Source organism: Phaeodactylum tricornutum, chromosome 19 (genome assembly GCF_000150955.2).
Source record: "Phaeodactylum tricornutum CCAP 1055/1 chromosome 19, whole genome shotgun sequence".
NCBI lineage: Eukaryota > Bacillariophyta > Bacillariophyceae > Surirellales > Neidiaceae > Phaeodactylum > Phaeodactylum tricornutum.
In genome coordinates, this window is record NC_011687.1 from 180,020 (window position 1) to 205,162 (window position 25,143).

The window sequence follows — 25,143 nt, forward strand, 5'->3', positions numbered from 1 at the left end:
TTCCCTCACCGTCAAGGGGACTCACACACTCTCGAATGCTGGATAGGCTTCGCCGTCGTGACTACTGCCTCTGGATTCTCTGTGGGTGGGGGAGCGGTCCGGAACGATCTTGGGGAGTGACATCCTTGGCCTGGACGCATTTCAAGCCGTCCGATCTTCCTTCCTCAACGTGTGGGACTTTGGTTAGTGAATTTTCTCCCCGTCGCCGGAGTTTCTGGCAAACCACGTTGGGAACCACCGTACCGTTGGTCACCACCACTGTTACCACTACTACCGCAATGCCGGCCAAAGCTCGTACCAACCCTGACACTCCTGCCCCCGCCACGAGTCAGGAGACGACCATTGATACGAATCCAACACCACTACCGTTACGGACGGTACTCTTGGGAGCCGGCATTTTTGCGTCTACTACGCACGCGGCCGTGTTGGAACAACACCGCAATACGGTCTTTGCCGTGGTGGGGGTTTGGTCACGACGTCGGACCGAACGTTTGATCGCACTGGCCGACCGCTTCGCGTGTCCCGCGTACGCGGGAGACGCCGATCTACTATCCCTCCTCGCACGCGACGACGTCGATGCCTTGGTCACGAGTTTGCCGTTGGACGTTCAACCGCAGATGGTCCGACAAATACTCCAACACAATGCGCAGGGCACCCGGCCCAAACACGTGCTCAGTGAAAAACCGATTGGACCGACGGTCGACGCGGTCACGTCACTCGTGGAACTGTACGAATCGCACCAGCAATCGCCGCGTCACTCCGCACCGTACGTTTGGTCGGTGGCCGAAAACTTCCGGTACGAACCCGGTATCGTGGCCACGTCCCGGGCGGTAGCGACATCCGTACCAACAGATGCCGATAGTAGCAGCAGCAGCAGTAGCTCCGTTCCTACGCACACGATTGGCACGCCCTTGCTCGCTTCACTCCAGATACGAGCACCCTTTCTTCCGGACAATCAATTTTTGAATACTCCTTGGCGCAAAAACGCTTCCTGGTACGGTGGACTCTTCATCGATTCCTTCGTCCACCACGCTGCCGGGTTGCGGGCCGTACTGGGCGAAGTCGAAACCGTCTCGGCCGTCACCAGTGACCGCGCCGACTATTTGCCCGGCGTCGATACGTTGGCGGCGCAACTGACCTGGTCCTCCGGCGTCCAGGGCGTCGTGTCCGTCACCTACGCCGGGCGCGACTTGCAATACGAATTCGGTATCACCGGGACCACCGGAACAGTGTCTCTGGAACGTGCCGGACTCGGTCATCGTCTGACCGTGGTGTCGTCCAGTCACACGGCATCAACCGGGACGGATAGAGAAAAGGTGGCTACCACGGACAACACCAGTACGACCACTACGACGGAGTACGGCTTCACGGGAGTGGAAGAAGAGTTCCTGGCCTTTGCCGGTGCGTGTCGAGGACAAGGATCGGATCGCAATACCCCACGAGAAGCCTTGCGTGATTTGGCCTTGGTAGAAACCTTGCTCGCATCCGGCCAACAAAACGGTAGACCGTTACCGGTTCCCAAGTACTGAGGCCTGCGGCACCGTCCTTGGTATTGAAAACGCTTGCCTTGACGAAAGAATGAGGTCGGCAAAATTCCTCCGTGCTTCCGTTGTGCGGCAAAACGACTTTTTCGCGTTTATAAGTGTTTTTACTACTGCTACTGCTATGTGAGATCTGCTGGGGGGATGTTGGGTTATTGTCAGCTTTCAAAGATCCGTCACCTTCCAACCAATCCATATTTTTGTTGGGCGGCAACTATTTTTCGACAACGCACATGCGGACATTGGAAGGGTGTGGTGAAAGGGGTTGTTAAGCAGAGAGGAGGAGTATAGTTGTATGCGGGATAAAATAACTAGTCCATTAAAAGTTGTCAATGCTGTCTGTGCTGTGGCTCCTTCCGACATCTACGCTGAAAATGAATCTTGTCTCTCCATAGCCCTTCCCCGTCGCTTGAGTCTGTCTGTCTACCGCTGGATCTGCTTTCCGGGTTTCTACGATCCAACGACAGTACCAAGACCCGAAAACGACTCTTTCCCGTCGCGGCCAACGATTGAACTGTGTTGACAACGACAACTGGAAAAACAAAGCCGGACCATTTCGGATCCTCTTCTCACAGGCAGTCGTTGGCTTAACCCATTTCTTGTCATCGAGGAAACACTTTCTCCTTTTGCGAGTGCCCAATGACGAGAAAAAGAAAAGGTTCGCCAGCCTCTACAAAATCCCGCCGTGTGAGGACTCCGGTCCGAAGAAAAGCGGACTCGTCCGGCGCCGTCACACGGTTCGTTCGCACACGGGACGACGAGCCCGAGTGGGATGCAAATCTACCGTGGGAACTAATCGCAACCTTTTTGACGTTCCCTGATGTCCTCGCGATGCGGATCGTCTCTCGGCACGTCCTGACCCGTTTGCACGCGCACACGGAGCCCACGACCTGTGCCGTCTGGGTCAGTACCGCCCTGCACCAACGCAACATGTGGATGGCGGTTGCGGAAACGAGCAGCACCCCCGATCAAGGAGCGATCCGGGACGCCCATGACGTCGAGCGAATCTTACGTGAATCACTCGGGCGTCCGAATGATTCGATGGATGCCCTGGATCTCACGCTGCGCCTTTGTCGTGTCCTCCAAAATGTGCCGCGCGAAATGGCGGTGCTCTATAAGAAAAAGTACGGTCGACATTGTCGACCGATCAATGCGGAAGAATGCAAGCGGATTGGACGTGAAATGAAGGAAGACAGGGCTTCGGATGACGACGACGACGATTCTACGGATCTGAGTATCAGTCAATTGCTCGAGGAGGACACCAGCCCTTCACCACATTGTCCATCCGGGGATATTCTCTGGAAGCAGTTTCCTCCCTGTCATAGAGGAAAGGAAAAATGTCCAAGCTGTCAGTTTCGTATCCCGTTTTTGGATGAGGACAACTTCACCGGCCTAGATCATCGCGAGCCACCCGGAATCGACTCTTTTTTCGCCATCGAAGATCGCAGGCGAGCTCCCGGTAATCGGTCACTCGACTTGGGCCAACACTACCCAACCTGTGTCCCCAACATGCCTTCAACTTTGAGCTGCCCCATGTGTCGGGTGACATCACGTCGCACACTCGTCTTGTCGGAAGTGGTCTATCAGACCGAACCCGGGACGGAAAAGTCCACGCCGTGTCGCTCACCACTGACCTATACACCAAAATATCCACAAGGAGGGTTTTCCATTCCGGATGACGAATACACATCGGAAGAGGACAGGACATCTATCAGACAACGCCAGCGTATAGACTCATCATCAAGGGTTTACACTACGGACGATCTATTCCCGCCAACAATGTACCACGAAATGATGATCCCTCTGCTCAGTGTAGGGCATGAGCACAAGTACGACGCCAAGTACGCGATTTCCTTATACTGTGATTACTGCCATTTTGGCGTACTGACCCCTTCCAGTATTTGTGGCAAGGTTGCGTTGGGTAGATACTGCCAATTCCAGCACTTGTACAAATCCACGGACACCGTTGGCGGTGTAATGGTCCGTAACGCGTGCGCCGTCCCCAACTGCAATCTGCCGGTGCTTTGCACTCTCTGCAGAACTTATGAGCGTCCGCAATGTGGTGATGTACCTCCCGTTTGCGTACGGCACCAGCCGTATGCTCGGTAGACGATAGCCCATGCAGTGGAGACCAGGGAAGACCGGTCGCGTCATTTTGTGGATTGCTTAAAAGTCACTTCTCGGAAGTAAAAGGCACGAATATTTCTGTGTGCTTGGCAGTACGCTGGATTCTGGCAGACCTGTTACCTTTAAGCTGCTTTGTATACATAATGTTGGGTGTGGTGCGTTTCGACCAAGTGCTAAAGATATATGGTCAAATGTAAACGAAACCGCTTTGGTAGAATATCTCAAACCTACCCCTAGAGAAACTAGAGTTAGCAGACTGGTTTTCCCACAGAATTTTAAGGTGCCTCACACAGTCACCTCCATCGGGAAGAAATGCAAGCTTGCTATACGTCAACAAGTACGGTGTCTTGAAGTTCCGGAAAGTTGCTGGGACCATGGTAGACTACGACGACAGCACTCAGCTCAACAAATGGCTCTTCCAGTCAACTGACGAACTCGAGCTTTGCCGAGCGCGGGCAAACAATGAAGCGAGGACTTTTCTGACCAACTCGCCAGGGGAAGAACCGCTGTTGTTGTCGTCCGAGACAGCCGCAACTCCAACCGAGACTCAACCGCTACCGGTAAAGCACTTCGCGTATGGTTTTCGCCAGGATTTGCAAACAAATCCTGTTGTCTCTGACTCATATCGAGAAGGGCCGTTGGAGAATGATGACGGGCACGCTTTCTTGACTCCTGTGGAAGAAGCCACGCTGGTGTCCTTCTACGCGTCGAAATTACCCAGTCTGATTGGCCCGAACGCTAGCGTTTCTCGCCTACGACGCGAATCCAAAGTACCAGCTACTGCCGCACTCTTGTACCGCCGCTTTTTTCTGTCCAATTCTGTGTTACTGTACGACCCCAAGGTCATCATGGTGGCAGCCGCATTTCTGGGAAGCAAAGTGGAAGACGCAACGGCTGACGTCCGGTATCTCGAGGAAGGTACCGCCCTCATGAACGCTCCTGTATCACAGGCCGAAATAATTCCAGCGGAACTGAATCTGCTATCAGGGACTTACTTTGACTTGCTTTGCTTTCATCCCTACAAGACTGTTCTGGCCTTGACGGAAGATTTGCGGACCTATCTGAAGTCCGACAAGGGACAAGCGCTGGTATCATGGCCGCCGACCACGGCCGCTGACGACGACGACGTGAACGTCCCAGCTCCCCTTTTGAGCGGACAGGACTTGAAACCCATGTACGAGGCTGCCCGGGCTTTGGTAGACGACTGTGTTGTATCGGACATCCCTCTACTGTACACACCAGGTCAAGTGGGTCTAGCAGCCCTCATGGTTGCGCAGGCCGAGCTACTTGTTCGCAGTCGAGGCAACGGCGCCAGTAACCAGAAGTCACGAATACCCCAAATTGACCTGGAAGGCTACGTCCGGCAACGTTTTGATACAGACGAAACACGCGAAATTTCCATGGACACTTTTTTGGCAACGTTGCGAACACTTCAAACACAGTTACAAGGCTTGCGAGAAGGCCAACTTGGATGTTACAACAATCCCAGCGTCATTGATATGCAAGCTCTCAAGGCTATACACAAAAAACTGAAAAAGGTTCGAGCCTGGGGAACGTCGGGCAGTGGGGGGAAAAGTGAAAAAAAGAAAAAGAAGCGCGGCTCGCCTGCAGGCGGCGGTACGGCCAACGCGGTCGATAGTGGCGAACCGGAGCGGAAGAAAATGAAAGCGTCCGGAGCCCAGTGAAAGTGAATGACTCACTGAGCTTTTGTTCCAATCCGCCTGGATACTCTAATCATAATCGTTACCATCATAAGCGAAAGCGGTTTTGCTAGACTAAATTCTATCCTTCCGTAAGCTCATAACGTCTTATCAGTTCTTTTCGGGCTTGACTTTAGTGAGGAAAACGAATTCTCCGTTTTTTCAATCTAAACAACCAAGCTTTGGATTTCTTCGTATCCAGCACGTTTGGTGGATTGGCCCCGGAATGCCCGCCCCGCTGCCAATCCAAACAAGACGACGGCCAGCAACACGAATGTTGATCCCACTACGATCGGCCAGGATTCCGGTTGCGGATGTTCGTTTAGCAGCGTTACAAGACCGGCTGACATGTTGGCGTCGGCTTGGTGACCATCGAGAAACGGAGAAAGCGAAACGCCATTGGTTTCGCTACCCGTATCCGTCGCGTTCGTTATGTTCCACTGGGACATGCTGTGATCGTAGGCATCGTCGTCATCGTATGGTGGAGGCGTGGAGTGATTTCCAGGGGAGGTTGCCGGTGTGGCACCATCCGCAGACGTCTGATTCTTGCTCCGTTTGGTGTTGCTTTGAGTAATGTTTTTATTCTCTGTCGGTGTTATTACGTGTTCCGGAGATGCCGACGCTTTAGCACTTCCGAGATGGACGGTCCTTTCCCCAGAAGCTACAGAGGTATCGCTGGTCTTGGATTGAGCTGTACTACTGCTGTAGATGGCGTATGGACTGGTGGCAAGTTTGCTCGTGCTACTCGTGTCCTTGTCGTCTGAGACTACGTTGTCGACATCGTCACTATCGCCGCTCCGAATACCACGATTGGCAAAGGATAACGTTCTCGATGACCGCAGCGAGGACGATGCGTCGGCAGCTGCAGGCGAAAAGTTGACAGCTGTCGGCCAGGCTCGGACGATAGATTTTGTCCTCAAAAACGAATGAGTTATTAAAAACGCCAGCAGCAACACGGAATTCATATTTCCCCTTCTCTTCATTCCGGTTGCAAGCTTTTACAAAATGAAGACTATCGCGAAGCGAACTCTCATTTGTGGTAGCATATCTACCGTCCCCCAATTTTGTTGTTTGGTGGGAATGGGCTTTTTTCTCTCGGTATGGTACGCCTGAAATCCTTTTTTCGTCGGATTCTCATAAAAAACTGTCGAGGTATGGTACTGTGCAACACGTACGCGTGTCGATTTGAAGTTTCGGGAACGGAAGTATGCGGGAATCGATCTCAGTGTACGACATACATGCGAATAGGCGCTCTACTAGTAGCGGTGGAAAATATGCACTTCGTCTGACAGAACTTTTTATTTTCAGTTCATCGGCTAGCTTGGGTACTGGCCTCTCAAGACAGGAACATGCAATAGCACTGGATTAAGTTATAGTCCACGGGGCTTACGCAAGTAGCTTTGCTTCCAACAATTCCCAGAAAAGTGTAGTGGCAATGAATGAAAATAGGAATATACAGTTTCTAAAGTACAACGAGGTATACTCTTGTTTGTTTGCATGTTGGTTTCCGAAGCTCATCCCGTCATCGAACACGCAATCAACTCCTGTCGCCAAAGTCCTTCAACGGCTTGTTTCGGTGTTGTTGTCACAACCGCAATGCGATTCTTGTTGGTGCTATTCGTGAAGGAACTGTCGTCATTGAAAGTTAATGATTGCAGATCGTCCACTGGCGACTGTGACGCATCGGCATCCACTTCGACCGTCTGGGTATAGTGACGCGGAATATTCACAGATATGACTGTCTCGTCCGAAAAGGCGTTTTTCTCTCCACTCAATTCCAGTCGCCGCAGTTTATCTTCCAAACTAGCCGTCAGTGAGGGTAACGGCTTCTTGGAAAAGTGCCGAACATCCGCTAGTTGCTCAGCGGAAAGGCCATAAGCTTTATCCACATCGGCATACCATTGTGGAGCGTACCAATAAAAGAGCCGGTGTGCGTTCTTTTCAATCTCTAAAGCTAAGCCGCAGGACACGAATGTCGATCCCAGTGTAACGGCGGCACCGGCGCAAAAAGTAGTAAAAGGACGACCCGATGGGGGAAGAAATGGCATACTGAACAAAGATAGACCGACAGGCTGGCAAGAGTATAAATACCAAGATGTTGTCTGTGAAGATTTGAAAGGAAATGGTGTGTGTTGAATGAGACGCCGGATTTCGTGAGTCGATCGTGGGTTCTTCCAAAAAAGAACTTTGACTCTACTGCCACTTGGATGGCCCACATCCGATCCAGCGAACTTTGGACCTTGTTCTCCATGCAATTCGGCAACCTTGTCTTCACAAACAAGACAACGTACCTGGGATCACCCCGCTCTCAACGTAAAATGTTAAAGTTGAAAAGATACCCACAGTAGATCGATAAAACACTGGTACCGTCGGTCGAGTGCTTGCATCGGAAGACAATTCCGTGACCGAAGGCGCCATAGAAGAGCGTCCCAGCCTTTCTTTTCATCTGTTGGCATTCGCTGGTGCATTTCGACGAGTCGATATGAATCATGAAGTCGTTGCTTCTGAATTGTTAAATCTCAGGATATTCGTGACACTCCGACATAAAAGCAGAAGGTATGGTGTCAAGGTTTCCCAAATGAAGATACGATTCCATGAAACCCTACAAAAACAAACAGGGGAAGACCAACAGAGAATTTCCAAAAACCCGGAGAAATTTTGGATCACGACCTATACTATTCACGATCGATAAACTGGACGCCGGAAGGACGTTACAATCGCTAAACCTTGAGATTGATGGTGTTTGTAAGCAAAAAACTAAAAATGAGCTGGCTGGCGTGAATCTACTTAAATGAAATACGGCATACCGAGCTTCCGTTGGCGTTGACGCGACACACAAAACAGCAAGTTCCTTCAAGATCGAGATCACTTTGTGCGCTTCATCGCCTCCTCGGAAGTCACCATTCTAGCATTTTCCAAATTTTAAGGAGTATAGCAGCAACAATACTCGATAGTCTTCACCAAGATAATGAGTTCACGACTGTCGCTAGGCGGCAAGGCTACGGCATTGCGCGATGTTTCGTCACATCAAAATTCCCGATCGTCTTCTTTCTCCCGCCGCATGTCCTTCAGCGGTGACGCACTCAACGCGTTACGGGCTGAAACTCCCAAAAAAGATCGCCATGCCATGCTGGACGAATGGCGTCGTCAGTCTCGAACCCGTGACTTCTCCAGTAGCGTGGGTATGCCCACGGATCATGATTCGTCTACGATCACAGATGGAGCAGGACCGACAGTCCCCACCGGCAAACGGTTGCGTACACGTCATCCCGACGGAGTGCCCCCTCTACCACCGTCAAACATCTCCGCAGCCGACTCAGGACTTTCGGCTCTGGAGCGCATTCGTCAACGTAAGGCTGAACGGGAAAAACAGCAGAGTATCGCATTCGATGCAATGAACGCCCATAATTCGTCCATCTGCTACGATGACAGCAACGATGCACCACGAATCGCAAGTAGCGTTGGCCGCACTTTATTGCCCGGAACACCCAGCGGTGGAAACCTTTTCCGTGGTGGGGCAAGTCGTCGGCGCAGTATGTCGGTTCAGCCTATACATCGACGGACTTCGATACTCTCCACCGACTCTGAATTTTCATTCTCACAAGGAAGTACTGGCAGTAATGGTTTCAGCCAACGATCGACAGGGATGAGTCAAGACACGATAATGTCGGACCCGATGCCTTCTTCTTCGTCCAAGGGGATGGATACGGTGGAGGACGCTGTTGTACAGCAGCTGCAGCAGCGGGTCAGAGACTTGGAACGAATCAAAATGGATCTTAGCATGGAAATTGCTCCACTCAAGGCCCGACTACGTCAGAAAGAGGACATTTACTTAAAAGAGCAGAAAAAACTATTGCAAGAGATTGAAGACTTACAGGAAGCGAACCAAGGAGCGAATGAGCGCAACCGAGACCTTCAAATGCAATTTGAAAATCTGAAGGAAGAATGCAAAAAACTCCAAACCGAAGTCCGCAAAGCATCGAGTACACTGCATAACAATAATCATATTGATGGTGCTTCAAGTGGTTGGAATCGCCAGTTACAGAATGATCGGGATGTAGCAGAACTCAAGGAGAGATTGAGGAGTGCCGAAGATGAGATCGATTCTATACGACTAACAAAAGTTTCGGTCGAAAAAGAGTTACACGGCACGAAGATTGAGCTTGATTCACTCTATCGTAGTTTTGATGAACTTCAGACCGAGTACGAGTTAGTATCTCAGTCGACATCCGATAATCGAGAAGCTGAAATGAAGTTAGAGCATTTGACGACGGAGCACATTGCGACTTCTGCACAGCTGAACGCAGTCTGCGCAGACCTAGCAGCTACGAAAGCTCGCGCCGCTGCAACAATCACAGCCAAGGAGGAAGAGCACAAAAACGAAGTTGAACAGTTGCATTTTGAAATGAGTGTATTAAAAACACGTGCTGGAAACACGGGCGGCGCTGGCACCGAGGTTTCCGTCGACCCCGACGATGAAGAAGACAAAGCTGTCCTTAAGGCCCGTCTTGAAGAACGCGACCGTCGTATTGCAGAAATGGAAGTACAGCTACTTAGCGGCGAGGCCCTACGCCGTCAAATGCACAACCGGATTCAGGAGCTACGAGGTAACATTCGTGTGTTTGTACGAACTCGACCATTTTTGCCGAACGACGGTGCATCTACAGCATCGGCCATTGACGTGCTGCCCGACGGAGAAGCTCTCTCCATTTTGGACACGCGCAGTCCAACTCCGTATGAATTTAAATTCGACAAGGTCTTTCCGCCCTCTTCTGGTCAAGACACAGTTTTTCAGGAAGTTGCCGATTTCGTTCAAAGCGCACTTGATGGATATCATGTCTGCCTATTTTCGTACGGTCAAACTGGTTCTGGGAAAACACATACCATGCAAGGGAGTGGCAACGGAGCAATGCGTGGAATCATTCCCAGAGCTGTAGAACAAATTCTTCAGCAAGCGCAAGTCATGCAGAGTCAAAAGTGGAACTTCACTGTCAGTGCCAGCTTCCTTGAGATTTACAACGAAGATCTGAAAGACCTGCTCGTTTCCATGAAAGGAGGCAAGGAGACTTCCACAAATCCTCCGAAGCTTTCTATCAAGCGTTCTCGTGAAGGAAAGAGTTTTGTCGATGGACTCTCTGAAGTAATGATTGACACTAGAGAGCCAGCTACAGGTATGCATCAGTTGGAAGCTTTGATGGGTGTGGCAGCGCGTTCTCGTTCGGTGGCTAGTACCAAGATGAATTCTCAAAGCTCTCGCAGTCATTCAGTTTTTATGCTGAATCTTCACGGATACAACGAAGAGACTGGAGCGGAGGTCAGCGGCGCTCTCAATCTTTGCGATCTGGCTGGAAGTGAACGTTTAGACCGAAGTGGAGCCAGTTCGGATGCGAAGCGTTTGCGAGAAACTCAAGCTATCAACAAGAGTCTGAGTTGTCTGGGTGATGTTTTCAACGCATTGGCTACTGGGGCAAGTCATGTACCTTACCGAAACTCGAAACTTACCTACCTACTCCAGGATTGCTTAAGCGGGGACGGAAAAGCGCTCATGTTTGTGAATCTGAGTCCAACTACGGCAAGTAGTAACGAAAGCCTTTGTTCACTTCGATTTGCACAACGCGTGAATCAGGTTGAACTTGGAAAGCCGACTAAACACATTCAGTATAATCGCTGACGAAACATGGGCAAAGTTTTCGGAAGAGGGCAGCACGAAACTTATTAGCATCAGTGATAGTAAACTAGATATCGAACAAACCATTTTCCTTTCTTTAGGAAGTTAAAGGTTCATGCTGTAGAAACCAGTACGGGTTAGGCACCTGCCATTCTTCCTGCTGGCAACGGCCGGCAAAACAGTAATGTAAATCTCTTTAGATTCCGCCATTGCAAAAATTCAGTCTTTGCTTGATTGGTATGCACCGTTTTTCTTAGGGCAGCTGGGAGTTTCAACAGCTTCATATATCTATCGCCGTCAGGACTTTGGATGGGTGTCACATCAGGGTTGCAAAAAAGGCCACGGTGGAGAGCCTTGTGACTTGACAGCGAATTAACAGTAAGCTGTCTTTCCTGAAACGCACTGACTGTGAAGCCTTATTGTCAATAAAATTTGTTCCATAGTTTTGGTAGTATGTGACAGTGACATAATGTATTGTAACGTAAGTAATAACTGCGATCCCACAATATTTCACGTTCTTTCGTGCAACGCTTACTGTAGGTCACTAGCGAAATTCGTTAACGGTAAGATACGCAAAGCAGTAACCCTCCCTGTTTGTATCTCTGTCTGTCTGTCTGTCATCCACACTGCTCGACTTGTCTGCTCCTAAGACATGCAACAGAATCCGCGAACTCGAACCCGTTCCGAAACCCAGAAGAATTTACAATCACTGCAAGGTCAAAGCCGGAAACTATTGACTCTTTCCGAACAGGCAACCCCGTACTTGCATCAGAGAAACGTCTCATTCTGGAAGTACCTCGTTACCATGACAGACGTACCAGCAGGGTCATGGATCTTGGACGAGGGCAAACGCGAAGTCTTTTTAGTGACGGCAGTATCAAGCGATGGAACCAAGCACGGCATGATCATCACGTGGGTTGCACCAGCCGGGCTAGTGCCCGATCAAAAGCGCATTATGATGGCCTTGTCGCCCACCAATCAAACCACGCAAACACTAATGGAATCCAAATCGTTTGCCATTCATCTATTGCAGCAAGCTCAGGCGAATCTCGTACCGGTTTTTGGTGCCAAACACAGTCGCGAAGTAAATAAATTCGAGGGCGTCGACCACGAAATGATGGATGGTCTCCCAATTCTTGCTAATACTTGTGGTTGGATGATTGGCGCGGTAGTATCGACGATGGAAGCCGGAGATCGCGTGATTGTTTTGGCTGATATTTCGAAAGAGCAAGGAGCTGTCGAGCAAGATCCACTGTACGTGAAAGATATGTCGGCAAAGTTACCGGTCGGGGACGTTCAGGATTTGGACCAAAAGTTCAGCGGCGACATCGACCGAGATCGGCAAATGCGGGCCAAATTCTACGAACCATAAAACGCAGGGGACTGCTTAAGAATGCCTTTACGAATAGATTTACAAGGGCAATTAGAGAACAGTTCCGCGTATACTTGAACTTGACTGACAGTGAACAACTTGACTGGATATATACAAATCTGCGAAAATGACGCGTCGTTGCAGAGAGAGGCAGGCTGCCCCCTCATCAAGACACCGAAGCACAGTGCTATTCGGGGACATCAAAGAACCATTTATTCTGCTTTGATGACGATTTTATTCCAACCGTTTATTTTTGCTACCAGCAGAGACTACACACGTACCTAATTTGTTTAAGCTTAATCTAATGAATTGCTGGCCGGTAACAATTAGTAGCGTTTTCTTTCTCTCTGTCCATCCAGCAATGATGTGACCTCGCTAGCTAGCGCTACTAGCTAGCTCTGGCAGTTACAGAAGTACGCTGTCTGGTAAGTTAGCTTGTCTGTGACCATATGGTTTTAGTGTCCGTACCACATATATCTGTGTTCACGTGTCAGGATGAAAAGGTCCAAGACCGCCGCAAGCGACGTGCAGCAACAACGCTGGCAAAAAACCCAGGACGAGGACACATTGCACTCCCTGTTTGAGAGGAAAAAAGCATCCATTCCCAAGAGTATCTGCAATCAGACACTTTATTTGTACACTTTTAGCAAAAATAACTCTTCATCTCATATACAGTTTGGAAATGTTGACGGCTCGTACTTTCTTACGCTCGACCTTGTCGCTTCCGCAGCAGCGTCATGCTTGGGAGTCCACCGGAGTCCGCACCTTGTCATCCAAAAAGCCCGTGGCTCCGGCAACGGCGAAAGCAGCGGTGGAGGAAGATGTAATTTCTCCGGTAACTGTGCGTCGTGCGAAAATGTCCAAAATTGATAGGAACATGGTGTTCGGTACTACGGGAAAGTTCCTCGCTCCCGTCCTACCAGAGAATCCGGCGGAAATCTCCGCGCTGGACCCTGCCGATCAAGGCCACCGGCTCAAAATGGACGGGACCGCCCGGGTCGTTATGATTCGCCAGGAAAGGGCTTCGAATCGCCAATCCCCACTCAAACACGAAAAGTATTGGCGTATCTTTTTCTACGAAGACGGCATGGTGGCGGAAAAGTGGACGAATTCGCTCATGGGTTGGACTTCGAACGGCGATCCCTACCAATCAGCGCCACCGTTGATCTTCCCCAACGCGGCCGATGCGGTGTACTTTGCAAAAAAGCGGGGTTGGAATTTTGTAGTCAAGCAACCCATCATGCGTGACCCACGCGAGGATGGTGCTCAGTACCAAGACAACTTTTTGCCCCTGGCCGTGGCGGCCAGGGTCCAAAAGGAAGGTGTGTCGTGCGATCAGTGGGCCCGGGATCACGCCGGTACATCCAGCTACTTCCGCCCGCTCAAATACCACGGTGATGGCCTCGTGCCACAGCACGGACCCAACGGAAACGCCCCGATCGCCAAACACGTTCCCGGCTACTACAAGTTGCGATAAACTTTTTACAATGCTGCACTGCACCCAACCGGTAGGTTTGAAACAAAAGTACTGGAATTGAGGAAGGAGGGTAGAGGCGTAGGAATGAATGAAAAATAAGAAATTGTTGCGTAATGGAAAAGTTTTATTATTGACAGGGCGGGGCAGCGCTCCTTCTCGAGCCGTTGGCACGATTGCCCTACTTCCCAACTAGCTAGGTAGCATAGTATGTAGTTCGCGTCTCCCTCTGTATCGTTCCGTACAAGGGACCGTGATGAGTGAAACATTGCTGGCACCCAATCGCTGGACGCTCTCCCTTTGTGGCTCGAGATACTTGCTGTCAGTCTCCACATTAGCTGGGACTGTACCACTGGTAGGCTATTACGGTTCTGCGCCTCTCCCTATCTAATTACCTACCGCTGACAGGAAATACAGTATCCGCCCCACTATCATCACCCGGATTTACTAATTCACGTAAGCACGGATAGCCAGACAGGCGGTATACCGTGGCGGACTCGTGGAAATCCTCCATGCGATAGATTATTGCGAAGCGTTCGGGGCTCGTCTGCTTCCTTCTTCTCGCACAGTAACGTAACGTAACACTACTAGTAGTAGTAGAGTAGTAGTAAATACTCCACGGTCACTTCTTTCCATTCACAGTCAACGGTCTTGTTCCAAAATCGACCATGAATCCCGAATAGTAAGTACCTTCTCTTGCGATCGTTTTTCCCTCTGTGGTATGGGAATGTTCTCCATGAGCAGACATTCTTCTCGTCAAGGCAGACGAGGACGCAAACGGACAAGGCTTCGCCACGAACCAGACCGGAGTTCCGCATCTAAGAATTTAGCTTATAACGGCCAAAAGCGTGGGACCGCCCAGCGCGTCGTTCCTCTCGCCGCTTTGGAGTCTCTCGTCCCGTTTCTCTCTTGATGTATACATTACCGTAAACGACAATGTACTCTTGTGGAAACACCAATATCCATAATCTCCACGGGACCTGACCGTACCGTGGAGACGGTCATTGGGGGAAAGCGCCGGGCTATTCAAGCCGGGCGGACGAGACGTCGCGAGACGGACCAAAGATCCTTGTTTTGTTGTTCGCGGCGTGTCTCTGACTCTCTTTTATGTTGTTAATTCGCGGCACTGCAGCGATTACCTTTTTAAACTGCTCCTTATTGGAGACTCCGGTGTCGGAAAGTCCTGTTTGTTGCTTCGATTTGCCGACGACACGTACACGGAATCGTACATTTCGACCATTGGAGTCGATTTTGTAAGTTTTGGCATCCCCAACGATACGACTGACTGCTTCCGGATGCCATCCGTCGGCGTGTCGAAAGCAAGGAAACACACACACACACTCACGTACGTTGTGCTCTTTCTTTTTTCTTTGGATTGTAGAAAATCCGCACCATTGAGCAGGACCAAAAGACGATCAAGTTGCAGATTTGGGATACGGCTGGACAAGAACGCTTCCGGACCATCACCTCCAGTTACTACCGCGGAGCTCACGGCATTATTGTCGTTTACGACGTGACGGACGCCGAATCCTTCAACAATGTCAAGCAGTGGTTACACGAAATTGACCGATACGCCGCGGAGAACGTCAACAAATTGTTGGTCGGTAACAAGTCCGACTTGACCGCCAAGCGTGTCGTATCCACCGAGCAGGGCAAGGAATTCGCCGATTCGTTGGGCATTGAATTTTTGGAGACTTCCGCCAAGACCTCTTCGAATGTTGAACAGGCATTTTTGACCATGGCTTCTCAGATCAAGGCCCGAATGAAGACGCAGCCTTCGGCCGCCGGTGCACAAGCTGGCAAAGGAGGAGTCTCGCTGCGCTCGCAACAGGTCAAGAACAAGGAAGGATGCTGCTAAACTAGGTGTATGTTTAGAGCAGAGTAGAAGGCGACCGCCGTCTACAGAATGCCAGGACGGTTTCCATTTTTGAATGGTTGGGCCTGGTCTGGAGAGAAAAATAAATTTGTCGTAGCAGATTGGCATCGTTTGAACGATGGTAACCGAAAGTATGGAACCCTTTTTATTATTGTGTTTTGCCAATTTGGTTGTACATTTAGCCTACCGAACGTCGTATATGATTGGTTGAACTTGCCTCGTTCTTTACCTTCGGTATGGATCGGCTGCTCTACTGGCGCGAGTCTAGGGTTCGTCTTTTTACAAGTAGCTACTACTTTAGAGTATTTCCGAGCGCCACCATTACCTCTTTACCTAGAGGCGAAACACTCAATCGTTGGAATCGCTCTAAAATTTGTAGACACCACCCACAGACGCAATTCCATTGTACACGTAAGTGTTGTTGAGTGGAACGTACTGCCCGGTGATGATTTTGACGGCTTCTTGGCTGGCAACCCCACCGATCACGCTAGCCACGTTGTGAATCTCGGCATTCGCGTAGCGCGTCATTTCGGTGGCCACACTAATATTTTCGATGAGTTGCGTTCGAACGAGTTCTACCTCTGTAAGCCGGTAGTGCTGGACTACCTTGTACAGGAATGTTTGGAGTTTGGGGACGTCCAGGGCGTAGTCTTCTACTGTCCCTGGATATCTTCCATACTCTCCATGAAACGCTTGACAGGCGCGAAAGGCCAAATACCACAGTAGAGGCAATTGTTCCGGGCGCTCATCACCTTCCATGGTTGCCATGGTAAGTTCATCCGTAATTTCATTGGATGGGGAGTTGTAGTATTCGTCTCGTATCGACCGAATCGGTATCAAGTCCAAGGAAAATACATTCCGACAAAAGTCGTGCAGTGTCGAGTCTGAGACAATAGTTGGGTTGACAAGAGTTCTCATTTCTTGAAAATCGAAATCAGCCTGTTCTTTGTAGATTTTTTGTAGCTGTACATACAAGGCACTCGAAGAAGTCATATCCGGAATAGTACCTTGTAATGGCGGCTGCAAGGGGTGCCGTTGCAAAAAAGCATCCAAACCTTGCAAGCAAGCGTACAGAATGGGTGACGCATTTTGGGAGGCGTCGCGCAGCGAAACCAGATGGTCTAAATCCAGTTCGCGCGGTGCATACGCCAAGTACGAATGCTTCTGTGCTTCCCGAAAATTCTCTTCCGCATCAAAATCACGGCTCGCCTTGGGAATCATCAATTGAAATTCTTGCTTTTCTATGAAGGTGCTCGGCAAGGAACCATCGTGCGTGTCTTTCCACTCTTTGGCGATGCGCAAGAGGATGAGCGGATATGGAATATGACCGTGCTCATGACTTTGCAGATTGTCCCAGTCAATCGAATCCGCAAGACTTGCTAGTACTGGAAATGGATGCACCAACCGCAGATCGGGACGGGCGTCACGAGGCTTGGGATTGAGAATGGGCAATGGAGGGGCCTGAAGACGAACTATTCCAATCAAGCCATACGAATATATCGCAATGCAGGGCAGCCGTGCACTTTGACAAGCACCCGCCACCGTTTCCAAAACGATTGGTTCCAATTCGCTTGCAACTACTAAAACCTTCGCTTTTCCAGTAGTAGTGAGAATAGAGTGCCAGTTCGCTTCCATTAGACTCGGAACACTCTTGTAGTTTCCGACTACATCAGGGTTAAGTTCTCGCAGGAGTTCACAGGCTATTTGGGAACGTGATTTGGACGCATCCTGGACGACGAAAAAGTTCGAAGCAAAGTCGCCGTCGACTGCTTTCTGATCGTCTACGATCAAAAAGGCACCCACTCCGGGCAAGACTAGATTTTTAAGGGTCTCCGTTCCAGCAGCGGTTGTGTTCACCAGCACTACGCACGTTTCGGCCAACGCCTTTTGACCCTCGGCCCCCCAGAGCCGTAGCTGTCGATCGTACTTGTCATTCGTAGCCATTGCCGTCGAGCAGCCCGAACATACGACTCCACCCTCACTGGAGCTTGTCTGCGTTGTTGGGATGCGGCGCTAACTGTAAAGCCTTTCCCAAACTTCCGGTCGGGCTATCGTTCATGTTTCTGGACCGTCTTTTTTGGAGTCAGAAAATAATTGGTCCTGGAATGTCGTGACTCCACAGTGCCCTTTCAACGAATAAGGTTGGGGACTTCACCAGAATATGGTTCCCAGTCGGTAGAAATAGCTCACCCCGGTCAGACAATTCAATATAGGATAAATTAATATCTATGACGCAGGCCGAGGCTATCCGTTAGATTGCTCATATCTCATTGTCACTCTCAATTTACAAGTCTCCAACACAAAATAATGGATCGATAACCTTCACACAACATCCCGAGAGAACCGTGTGCTTCGGAGTTTCACTCAATTTAGAATCAGGATCATCCAAATTCATGTTACGTCAAAACGACTCTCCCAAGAAAGGTAAACTTGTGCTGCTGTCTTCGCGAGAAATGTGGCAGCATCAACAAAGCAAATCGTTGGCGACCGTCGGCACCAGTGCTACGGGAAGTACGACATCAACCAGCGCCGTGCCTACCGGGCCTCCGACCGTAACAGTAGCCGCCGCGTTGTCGCCTAAACAATCGACGCGGCGACGGGGTAGCGCCATGCTACACCGTTGGCGCATGCGTAGCGGTAAATGCTCTTCTATATACGACAGCTTTCCGTCCGCCGATACCACCAATACCAGTCTACAGAATCGATTGGACCTTCATAAACAGGAGATCTTGGCCAACTCTCTGTCAACTGATCAACTTAGCAGTATTTTGAGAGACTCAAATCAGTTCAACGAATTTCAACAGGATCTTAAAGCGAAAGGCTGCACCACGAACGCGTTTGCAAAAGTTTCCTGCTTCAGTCTTCTACGTGATAGGCTTCAGGAAATGCAACAGCAGCCAAGCAATCACGATGGAGCAGATGTGGAGGAATTAGAATATTGGACACACAAAGGCGAGGTAAACGGACATTTTGACTCTGAGGGTTTCTTATCGACAAAACAGGCTCCAATAGTGATGGACGAAAAAGACCTATACCTCGAGACTAGTCCACGAGCGGTGGCTACAATAGGTTGTCTCGGAGACGATCCTGTTTTCTTTTCTACAAGAACTGGAGCAAGTCCATGAGCGTCCGCCAACCCGACTATAGATGAATCATAGCTTTATAGAAACATTGAGATGTTTTTCACAAAACGATTCTTGCCATTGATCGAAAAGTTGAACTTGAGGAGATGGTGTTCATCATTGTAATGCGCAGCTGTTCTAGAGTATCTACAGCTGCAGTTGTGCTTCCCAAGCGATCCGTTCACTTTCCAGCGTCGATTGTATGCTTTTTATGGTAAACTTGTGCGACTTCTAAGATTTCTGCCTATGTTCGCTTGAAAATGTATATGCATTTGCCTTCATGCGTGCAATCGAACCCCACTTTTTTGATTCTGTCAAAGAATTCTTGACTTTCCTTCATCCGTCTATTCCAACTCATGATGAATTTCGAGTTGGAATCTGGCGGAATAAGCTCTTCAAGTGTTTCCACCAATGCCGGGTATGCACTGACGTACAGCAAAATGTCACTGGCAATAATTGTATCAAAAGATGTACCTGAGTCGAGGCCTGCCTTCTCCATGGAAGTTTTCCAACCCGTGCCCCAGGTATGGGGTACATGTGGGGGCGGCTTCTCAATGCGGTTGAGTCGATAGTTGAAGGCGATATTTTCGGCAACCTCCCCACGTTCGTCCTCGACATCGCTTGTGACGATTGATTCACAATAAACAACGGAAGTTCTGTCTTGTGAATGCTGGGTCGATACCAGGGCTAAGCGAATAGCTAGTAACCCAGTCGCAGTGCCGAGTTCTAAAACCGCACCCCAATTAAGAAGGCCTTCCCCATGCCTCGCGTTCAGTAAATACTCGGCAAGATTAAATGTTCCGGGCCAGACCCGATTTGCATTGTGTGAGTGATAATCATATTGTCGGATCTGCAGCCTCTCGCCAACTAATGCAATGTCCTGCGTTTCAAAGGTGGGTTCGACGATTCCTCCATTATCTTCCTCGTCCGACGAATCAGGAAATAGACCCGTCAAGGTCTGAGGAGCATCAATCTGAAGATTCGTCGGCATACAGTCTACTGGTGTGTCCAGTAACTAATACAAGACGAAGACAAAATCTAATAAGTGCGGGTAGCTGTCATGGAGAGTAGACTCCGTAAGCATAAAATCTGTAGGCGCGATGTCATGGTCAATTCGTTTTGGTTCGCCTTTTTTATGGCGTTGAATGTATCAGGATTTTTGAGCCACTATTGGCTATATTGTGTCGTGCCTTCGTCACATTCAGAAATTCTGAACGACACACGCTTTGACACCATCACTCTTAACGAGAGATCACGGGAACGGCCACTCTGACAACATACACAGAAATATAGAGCATCTGAACCAGAAGGATTCCAGTAGTGTAGGAATTCCTATCAAATTCTTGCCGCAGCGCACGTTGAAATTTCTGGCTTGATGGCGACGATTGGAATCACTCAGGAAGGATACGAAAATTTTGCCATCGTTCGCCTATTTACCCTCCCATTGCACGCTCAAAGCACAATTGGAAGTGCAAAGTTACCTTATTCGGAATTGTGAATAGATCAAAGGTTAGTGTCGCATACAAGGCGTCTCTCATTGTAATTGGGGGTTGCCAAGGGTCTCTCGTTCTCGTGAAGGCGTTTCGTGTCTTTTTCCCGCTTGAAGTTCGAATCTCGCTGTAGAAAGCCTACTGCGTCCTACGGAAGGACACCGCGGCCAACTGGTGGCATGGAAAATCACTTTGCTCGAACAACAAGCCATTGATCAAAATCGTTTGTGAGCGATAAACTCAGACCTTGATTTTGGTTGCGGTCCTTGGTTGACAAGCCGCACAACTGCTTTCGCTGTTTGACTTTCTATGTAAGACAAGAACTTCGTCGTTCGATCAGTCTTAGCCTTCTGGACGGTGTGATTCCGAATGGATAGAACCCGACCTCTCCTGATTTTGAAGTTGATCTGTCGTTGCTAGAACTGTACATGTGTGCGTTTCACGATTTTTCTTTCGTGTCTTTCGGATCAACTTGGATCCTTTTTAAAGTTTACTCTCCGGTTCCGCTGATGTCTGGTTTCCTTCACATCCTCCATGGTGACAACCATCCAACCGTAAAGATCTCCCTTTCAGAAATGGGGGACTTCGCTTGATTGGGAATTTCTAGTGAGAGCTTAATTGTTGTGTTTTTGTCGGATCGCATTACGATAATGGTATCTGTAAATAGTTCGCTGTTCTGTGCAGCTTATCTCTCACAATTCCAGTTGTCTTTATTTGCTTGCCATTGTAGATCCCTCGACTTCAATTTCACCATGGCCCAAAATTTGCAAATGCCCCGATTTGGGAGGGCCAACAATACTTCTGGTGCAGATACCTGGGGAGACTGTGACGCATTCGACGTTGACATGTTGACTGAGTATCTTCTAAACGATGGCACGTTGACTTCCAGTGGGGTGACTTTTGATTTCAAGTGAGTGTTTTCTACATATGTCGAGTGAACAAATGTTAAGGTTCGCTTCGACTCTTACTTACACATCTACTTTTAGCATGGACGGCGCGGCTCATCTTTCCTCAACTGTATCCCCTGAGAATAGTGAAGATGGTGCCTTGCCAACTGTTGCCGATTCGAACGAAATCAGCGCTGAGGTTCAAAAATTTGCAGCTTCTCACGAGGGCCCTAGTTATGTTGCAGTGGCCACATCTGGTATGCCCATTGCACCATCCCCTTCTCTCAGTTTTCCTGCACTTCCAACGCAAGTATCCATGCCTGGCAATGATGGTCAAGGTCTGGTCTTTCACCACCATCAGCAGCAACATGCAAATAGTACCGCCACGTCGAAACGTCGTCGAATTGATGGCATGTCAGGTAGCGCCCTGTTGGCTGTATCTGGAGGGCCCACTGGATCCGCCTTTTTGGGCGGCGATCAGCTGGCAGCAGCTGCTGCACGAGCCATACAAAACCAAGGGCGGGGACGGAAGAAGTCTCAGGCTCAGATTGATCGAAGACGGGAGCGAAATCGAATTCTGGCACGGCGAACTCGCCTTCGCAAAAAGTTCTTCTTCGAATCGCTTCAGAAGGAAATAATGGATTTGCAGCGTGAAAATCTAGTTCTCAAGGAGCTGGTCAAGGTCAACATTAGCGGGGAGGAGGGAAAGAAAATATTGGAAGGGTGCAATGCCGCCGAGAATCTTCCATCGTCTGTTCTGGAAGCTTGTGGCGAAGAAAACGATATGGATTCTCAGGACTTTAACCTAGTCAGAAGCATCCAGAGTTCCCAACACTCGTTCATGATCACCGATCCATCGCTTCAGGACAATCCGATCGTTTTTGCGTCCGATGATTTTTTGAAACTCACCGGGTACACGCGCGAGCAGGTCCTTGGACGCAATTGCCGATTTTTGCAAGGTACCGAGACAAGTCAAGAAAAAGTCAACCAGATTCGCAAGAATTTATCTGAGGGTGAAGACGTTACTGTCACTCTCATGAACTACACTGCCGATGGTACACCATTTTGGAACAAGCTCTTTATTGCCGCATTGCGTGACGCGCAAAATAACATTGTCAACTTTATTGGCGTCATTGTCAAGGTCGCACGTCCCGAGCCTGGTGATCCTGAGCACGACAAAGGCAACGAGTCAGAGCAGAATGATGGAGACGAGAGCGACGAAGATGCAGAAGACACTGTGAGGGCGATTGAAGGGGCCGTCACCGCAGCTGTGGCAGCCGCAGGTAGATCGTCGTAGATAGAACATGGATATCATTATGGCAACAACACACATCAAAAAGCAGCTATTACATGGTACACCGTGCACCAACATCAAACAGAGGAGCAAAAGGCTAGAGAATATTAAAGCGCAGACATAAGTATGATGTAATTTGCAATCACTATCAAATTCAAGAATGAGTGTTGTGGGTTACCATCTCGCCGGAAAGTCCGTTTGGGATCTTCTTTGAGACAATTTCGAGGCAACCGCATAAGCAATAAAGTGGTTCATGCTTCATTCAAGCAGACATTGGAACAACACACTCGATCTATACGGTGAAGGACTTATGGTTCGCGCATAGTCTGTCTGTTGGGGAACGCCGTCTTCGTTTTACACAAGAAGTTACCTTGCAACCTGATGGAATTTGCTGGCAGTCGCAAATCTGCCAGTGAAAATAGGTTGCCTAGAGCGGTATTTGTCGTGGAACATGGAAGTTTTGGATGTGCACAACAGTTGTCTAGCTAGAACTAACAGTAAGGAGCTACTTTTTAGCAATAAGACTATTTTGGCGCAATCCATTATGCTAGTTCGCTGCAGTTTGGGACAAATTCCCAATAGTAATTGGTAGCTACTTCAGTCTAGAGGAGCGAACACCCGTAAACTCCAATTACGCTAGAAAAGTCCTTAAGTGTCAATAAATTTAGCAGAATCGCCGATACAAAAAAGAAACACAACGCTGCATTAGCTGACAAGGAACAAGCTTCAAGTCCGTTTGCTCCAGTGCTTGCCATAATCTCCGTCACAACAGATTAATTTGTCTTCAAACCTGTTCGGCAATGACCACCTTTCCTAAGGTGTTTGGTTTTGGATAAGCTTCATTCCAGGACTCTGGGATTGTTTGTTTGCATGGTTCTTGAGTCGCTCTTACAGCTGCTGTACGCTTACTAATTTCAGCTGCTCGGACGTATCGCAGAAACTGCGGCGACTGGAGAACTGAACGACCAAACATTCTGCTGCTTGCGATGCGAAAGAGCACGGCTCAACTGGCGTTTTCGACGGTGACTTTTTTCAGTCGTGGTGCTTGCTTTGAACTGTCTACCTGCCGATCGGTTGCGCCTTACTACTCCCAAATCGTAACGTCTTGGCTTGATGAAAATAGCTTGCCTTGGACTGAGGTCGAAGGTGAGCAGCTGTCCAATCGTCGTATCATAAATGTTACCGGCAAGCAGAACAACTTGCGACTCCACCTGCTTCCTTCACCAACCTGCCCAATGAATTGCGCGTCTCCCAATCTTACGAGAGACATGACAAATCGTGCAAGCAAGAACGACCCCATTATTCATTTGCATCAAGATGTTTGGCAGGCCAAAGAGGACATTGTGAAATCTCGCCTACTGCAGCGCCTAGGCCGAATCAAACGACGAATATACGCTCGCCAAACAGTGGCTCGTCGGATTGACAACCCAACGGCTGTAGAGTTTTTACAGTGCCACCACCTATGGGCAGCTACCCGAACCAAGTTCGCGTACGGTCTGTATACTAAAGATGACATAGGAGAGTTGGTGGCCGTCGCATCCTTCAGTTCTCGGCGTAACGTCGTGCGAAAAGGAGTTAATCATCGATCACATGAGCTGATACGATTCTGCTCTCGTCGAGATGAAACAGTCATTGGAGGCATCACTAAACTAATTCGAGCCTTTGCGAAAGATGAGAATCCTGACGATATTGTTACAGTGATCGATCGCGATTGGGGCGGGGGAGATGGCTGGCACGCATTGGGCTTTCAGACGGTGGCAACCTTGCCATCATTAATAATGGCAGTGAAAGCAGGCACCCGACACCACATGGTCGGTGCTGGAATTGGCTGCAAATCGACGAGTGCATTCGGTAGGATTGGCTTGCCGGCGGATACTTTGCAGCGGCTGAATACCACGAGTTCTGCAGAAGCTGCTCGCAGCACTTTACTGGAAAGTGGCCATTTCCCTGTATACGACGCTGGCGTGGAGCGACTACTTCTGCTTGTATCTCACTCATCGGCTGCCATCGAACACGGCAAAGACGTGTGCGCCAAAGCTCTTTGGAGCGACTCTCAACCTTCATATACATCAAGATACTATTCCAGTAACTGCGGCATCACGGCACTTCTTACCGACGCGGAAAAAGAGCATAAGAGGACTGAGCCTTTTAAGAGCGAACGAGACTTGGCTTCCATCTAAGCTTGCAAAGAACCTTTAAATAGTCCGTGAGTGGCCCAACAATATTCTTCTCCTCGTCATATCTCGATGCAAATGCAGCGATACAAGTGGGGCGACGCGGGAATGGCTGGCGTATAATGGCACTAGGAGTTGACGGCGCTGCAAGGTAATTTTGTGCTCAGCCCTTTACATGCCAAACATTAAATTAGTATGCTTGGGTCTTCTTTTCAAGATCACTAACTTTTCAGCTTGACCAACCATCGGAAAAGAGCGTGTTCGAATCCTTCACTTTATTTTTAGCTTAAAGAGTATAGTACGCTTCTGAACTTATGCAATCCCGACGAATCATCATGTGCACTCAAATTTTCGACATCGTCCAAGCTGCTAGACAAGCTAAGCCTCGCGAAAAACTCTAGTACCGTCTCCATTGACT

General features: G+C 49.3%; 12 protein-coding genes across 12 annotated transcripts; 10 read left to right on the forward strand and 2 right to left on the reverse strand.

The window, feature by feature from the left end:
• Nucleotides 1-138: 138 nt before the first annotated feature.
• On the forward strand, nt 139-1,529 carry PHATRDRAFT_48762 (predicted protein; the record flags this gene model as incomplete). Its single annotated transcript, XM_002183271.1, has 1 exon — nt 139-1,529. Exon 1 carries the CDS (start codon nt 279-281, stop codon nt 1,527-1,529), a length of 1,251 nt encoding a protein of 416 aa, XP_002183307.1. The 5' UTR covers nt 139-278.
• Nucleotides 1,530-4,016: 2,487 nt separating this feature from the next.
• PHATRDRAFT_48763 (predicted protein) lies at nt 4,017-5,353 on the forward strand (the record flags this gene model as incomplete). Its single annotated transcript, XM_002183272.1, has 1 exon — nt 4,017-5,353. Exon 1 carries the CDS (start codon nt 4,043-4,045, stop codon nt 5,351-5,353), a length of 1,311 nt encoding a protein of 436 aa, XP_002183308.1. The 5' UTR covers nt 4,017-4,042.
• A 2,983-nt stretch (nt 5,354-8,336) lies between these two features.
• Nucleotides 8,337-9,824, forward strand: PHATRDRAFT_39311 (predicted protein; the record flags this gene model as incomplete). The annotated part of the gene is made up of 3 exons (XM_002183273.1): nt 8,337-8,718; nt 8,801-8,901; nt 9,066-9,824. Coding segments are annotated over 3 exons (1,242 nt in total), but the record flags the coding sequence as incomplete, so codon positions are not given.
• An 81-nt stretch (nt 9,825-9,905) lies between these two features.
• Nucleotides 9,906-11,039, forward strand: Pt-KIF10 (kinesin family-like protein; the record flags this gene model as incomplete). The annotated part of the gene is made up of 1 exon (XM_002183274.1): nt 9,906-11,039. The coding sequence occupies one exon, from the start codon at nt 9,906-9,908 to the stop codon at nt 11,037-11,039; it is 1,134 nt and encodes a 377-aa protein (XP_002183310.1).
• A 649-nt stretch (nt 11,040-11,688) lies between these two features.
• On the forward strand, nt 11,689-12,729 carry PHATRDRAFT_48766 (predicted protein; the record flags this gene model as incomplete). The annotated part of the gene is made up of 1 exon (XM_002183275.1): nt 11,689-12,729. The coding sequence occupies one exon, from the start codon at nt 11,689-11,691 to the stop codon at nt 12,406-12,408; it is 720 nt and encodes a 239-aa protein (XP_002183311.1). The 3' UTR covers nt 12,409-12,729.
• Nucleotides 12,730-12,903: 174 nt separating this feature from the next.
• On the forward strand, nt 12,904-14,002 carry PHATRDRAFT_48767 (predicted protein; the record flags this gene model as incomplete). The annotated part of the gene is made up of 2 exons (XM_002183276.1): nt 12,904-13,018; nt 13,056-14,002. 2 exons carry the CDS (start codon nt 12,904-12,906, stop codon nt 13,883-13,885), a joined length of 945 nt encoding a protein of 314 aa, XP_002183312.1. The 3' UTR covers nt 13,886-14,002.
• Nucleotides 14,003-14,467: 465 nt separating this feature from the next.
• On the forward strand, nt 14,468-15,914 carry Rab1a (predicted protein). The gene is made up of 3 exons (XM_002183277.1): nt 14,468-14,564; nt 15,015-15,135; nt 15,264-15,914. Exons 1-3 carry the CDS (start codon nt 14,551-14,553, stop codon nt 15,738-15,740), a joined length of 612 nt encoding a protein of 203 aa, XP_002183313.1. The 5' UTR covers nt 14,468-14,550; the 3' UTR covers nt 15,741-15,914.
• A 210-nt stretch (nt 15,915-16,124) lies between these two features.
• PHATRDRAFT_15355 (predicted protein) lies at nt 16,125-17,711 on the reverse strand (the record flags this gene model as incomplete). Its single annotated transcript, XM_002183401.1, has 1 exon — nt 16,125-17,711. A coding segment is annotated over one exon (1,587 nt), but the record flags the coding sequence as incomplete, so codon positions are not given.
• Nucleotides 17,712-18,211: 500 nt separating this feature from the next.
• Nucleotides 18,212-18,883, forward strand: PHATRDRAFT_39317 (predicted protein; the record flags this gene model as incomplete). Its single annotated transcript, XM_002183278.1, has 1 exon — nt 18,212-18,883. One exon carries the CDS (start codon nt 18,212-18,214, stop codon nt 18,881-18,883), a length of 672 nt encoding a protein of 223 aa, XP_002183314.1.
• Nucleotides 18,884-19,124: 241 nt separating this feature from the next.
• PHATRDRAFT_15326 (predicted protein) lies at nt 19,125-19,745 on the reverse strand (the record flags this gene model as incomplete). Its single annotated transcript, XM_002183402.1, has 1 exon — nt 19,125-19,745. A coding segment is annotated over one exon (621 nt), but the record flags the coding sequence as incomplete, so codon positions are not given.
• A 2,296-nt stretch (nt 19,746-22,041) lies between these two features.
• PHATRDRAFT_15468 (predicted protein) lies at nt 22,042-22,401 on the forward strand (the record flags this gene model as incomplete). The annotated part of the gene is made up of 1 exon (XM_002183279.1): nt 22,042-22,401. A coding segment is annotated over one exon (360 nt), but the record flags the coding sequence as incomplete, so codon positions are not given.
• A 918-nt stretch (nt 22,402-23,319) lies between these two features.
• Nucleotides 23,320-24,862, forward strand: PHATRDRAFT_48772 (predicted protein). Its single transcript, XM_002183280.1, has one exon. It carries the CDS (start codon nt 23,538-23,540, stop codon nt 24,729-24,731), a length of 1,194 nt encoding a protein of 397 aa, XP_002183316.1. The 5' UTR covers nt 23,320-23,537; the 3' UTR covers nt 24,732-24,862.
• Nucleotides 24,863-25,143: the final 281 nt, after the last annotated feature.

Coding starts and splice junctions, on each gene's coding strand:
- Rab1a (XM_002183277.1), top strand. Junction 15,136..15,263: donor CGACCATTGGAGTCGATTTT/GTAAGTTTTGGC, acceptor TTTGGATTGTAG/AAAATCCGCACCATTGAGCA.
- PHATRDRAFT_48772 (XM_002183280.1), top strand. CDS start 23,538: ATGCGAAAGAGCACGGCTCAACTGGCGTTTTCGACGGTGACTTTTTTC.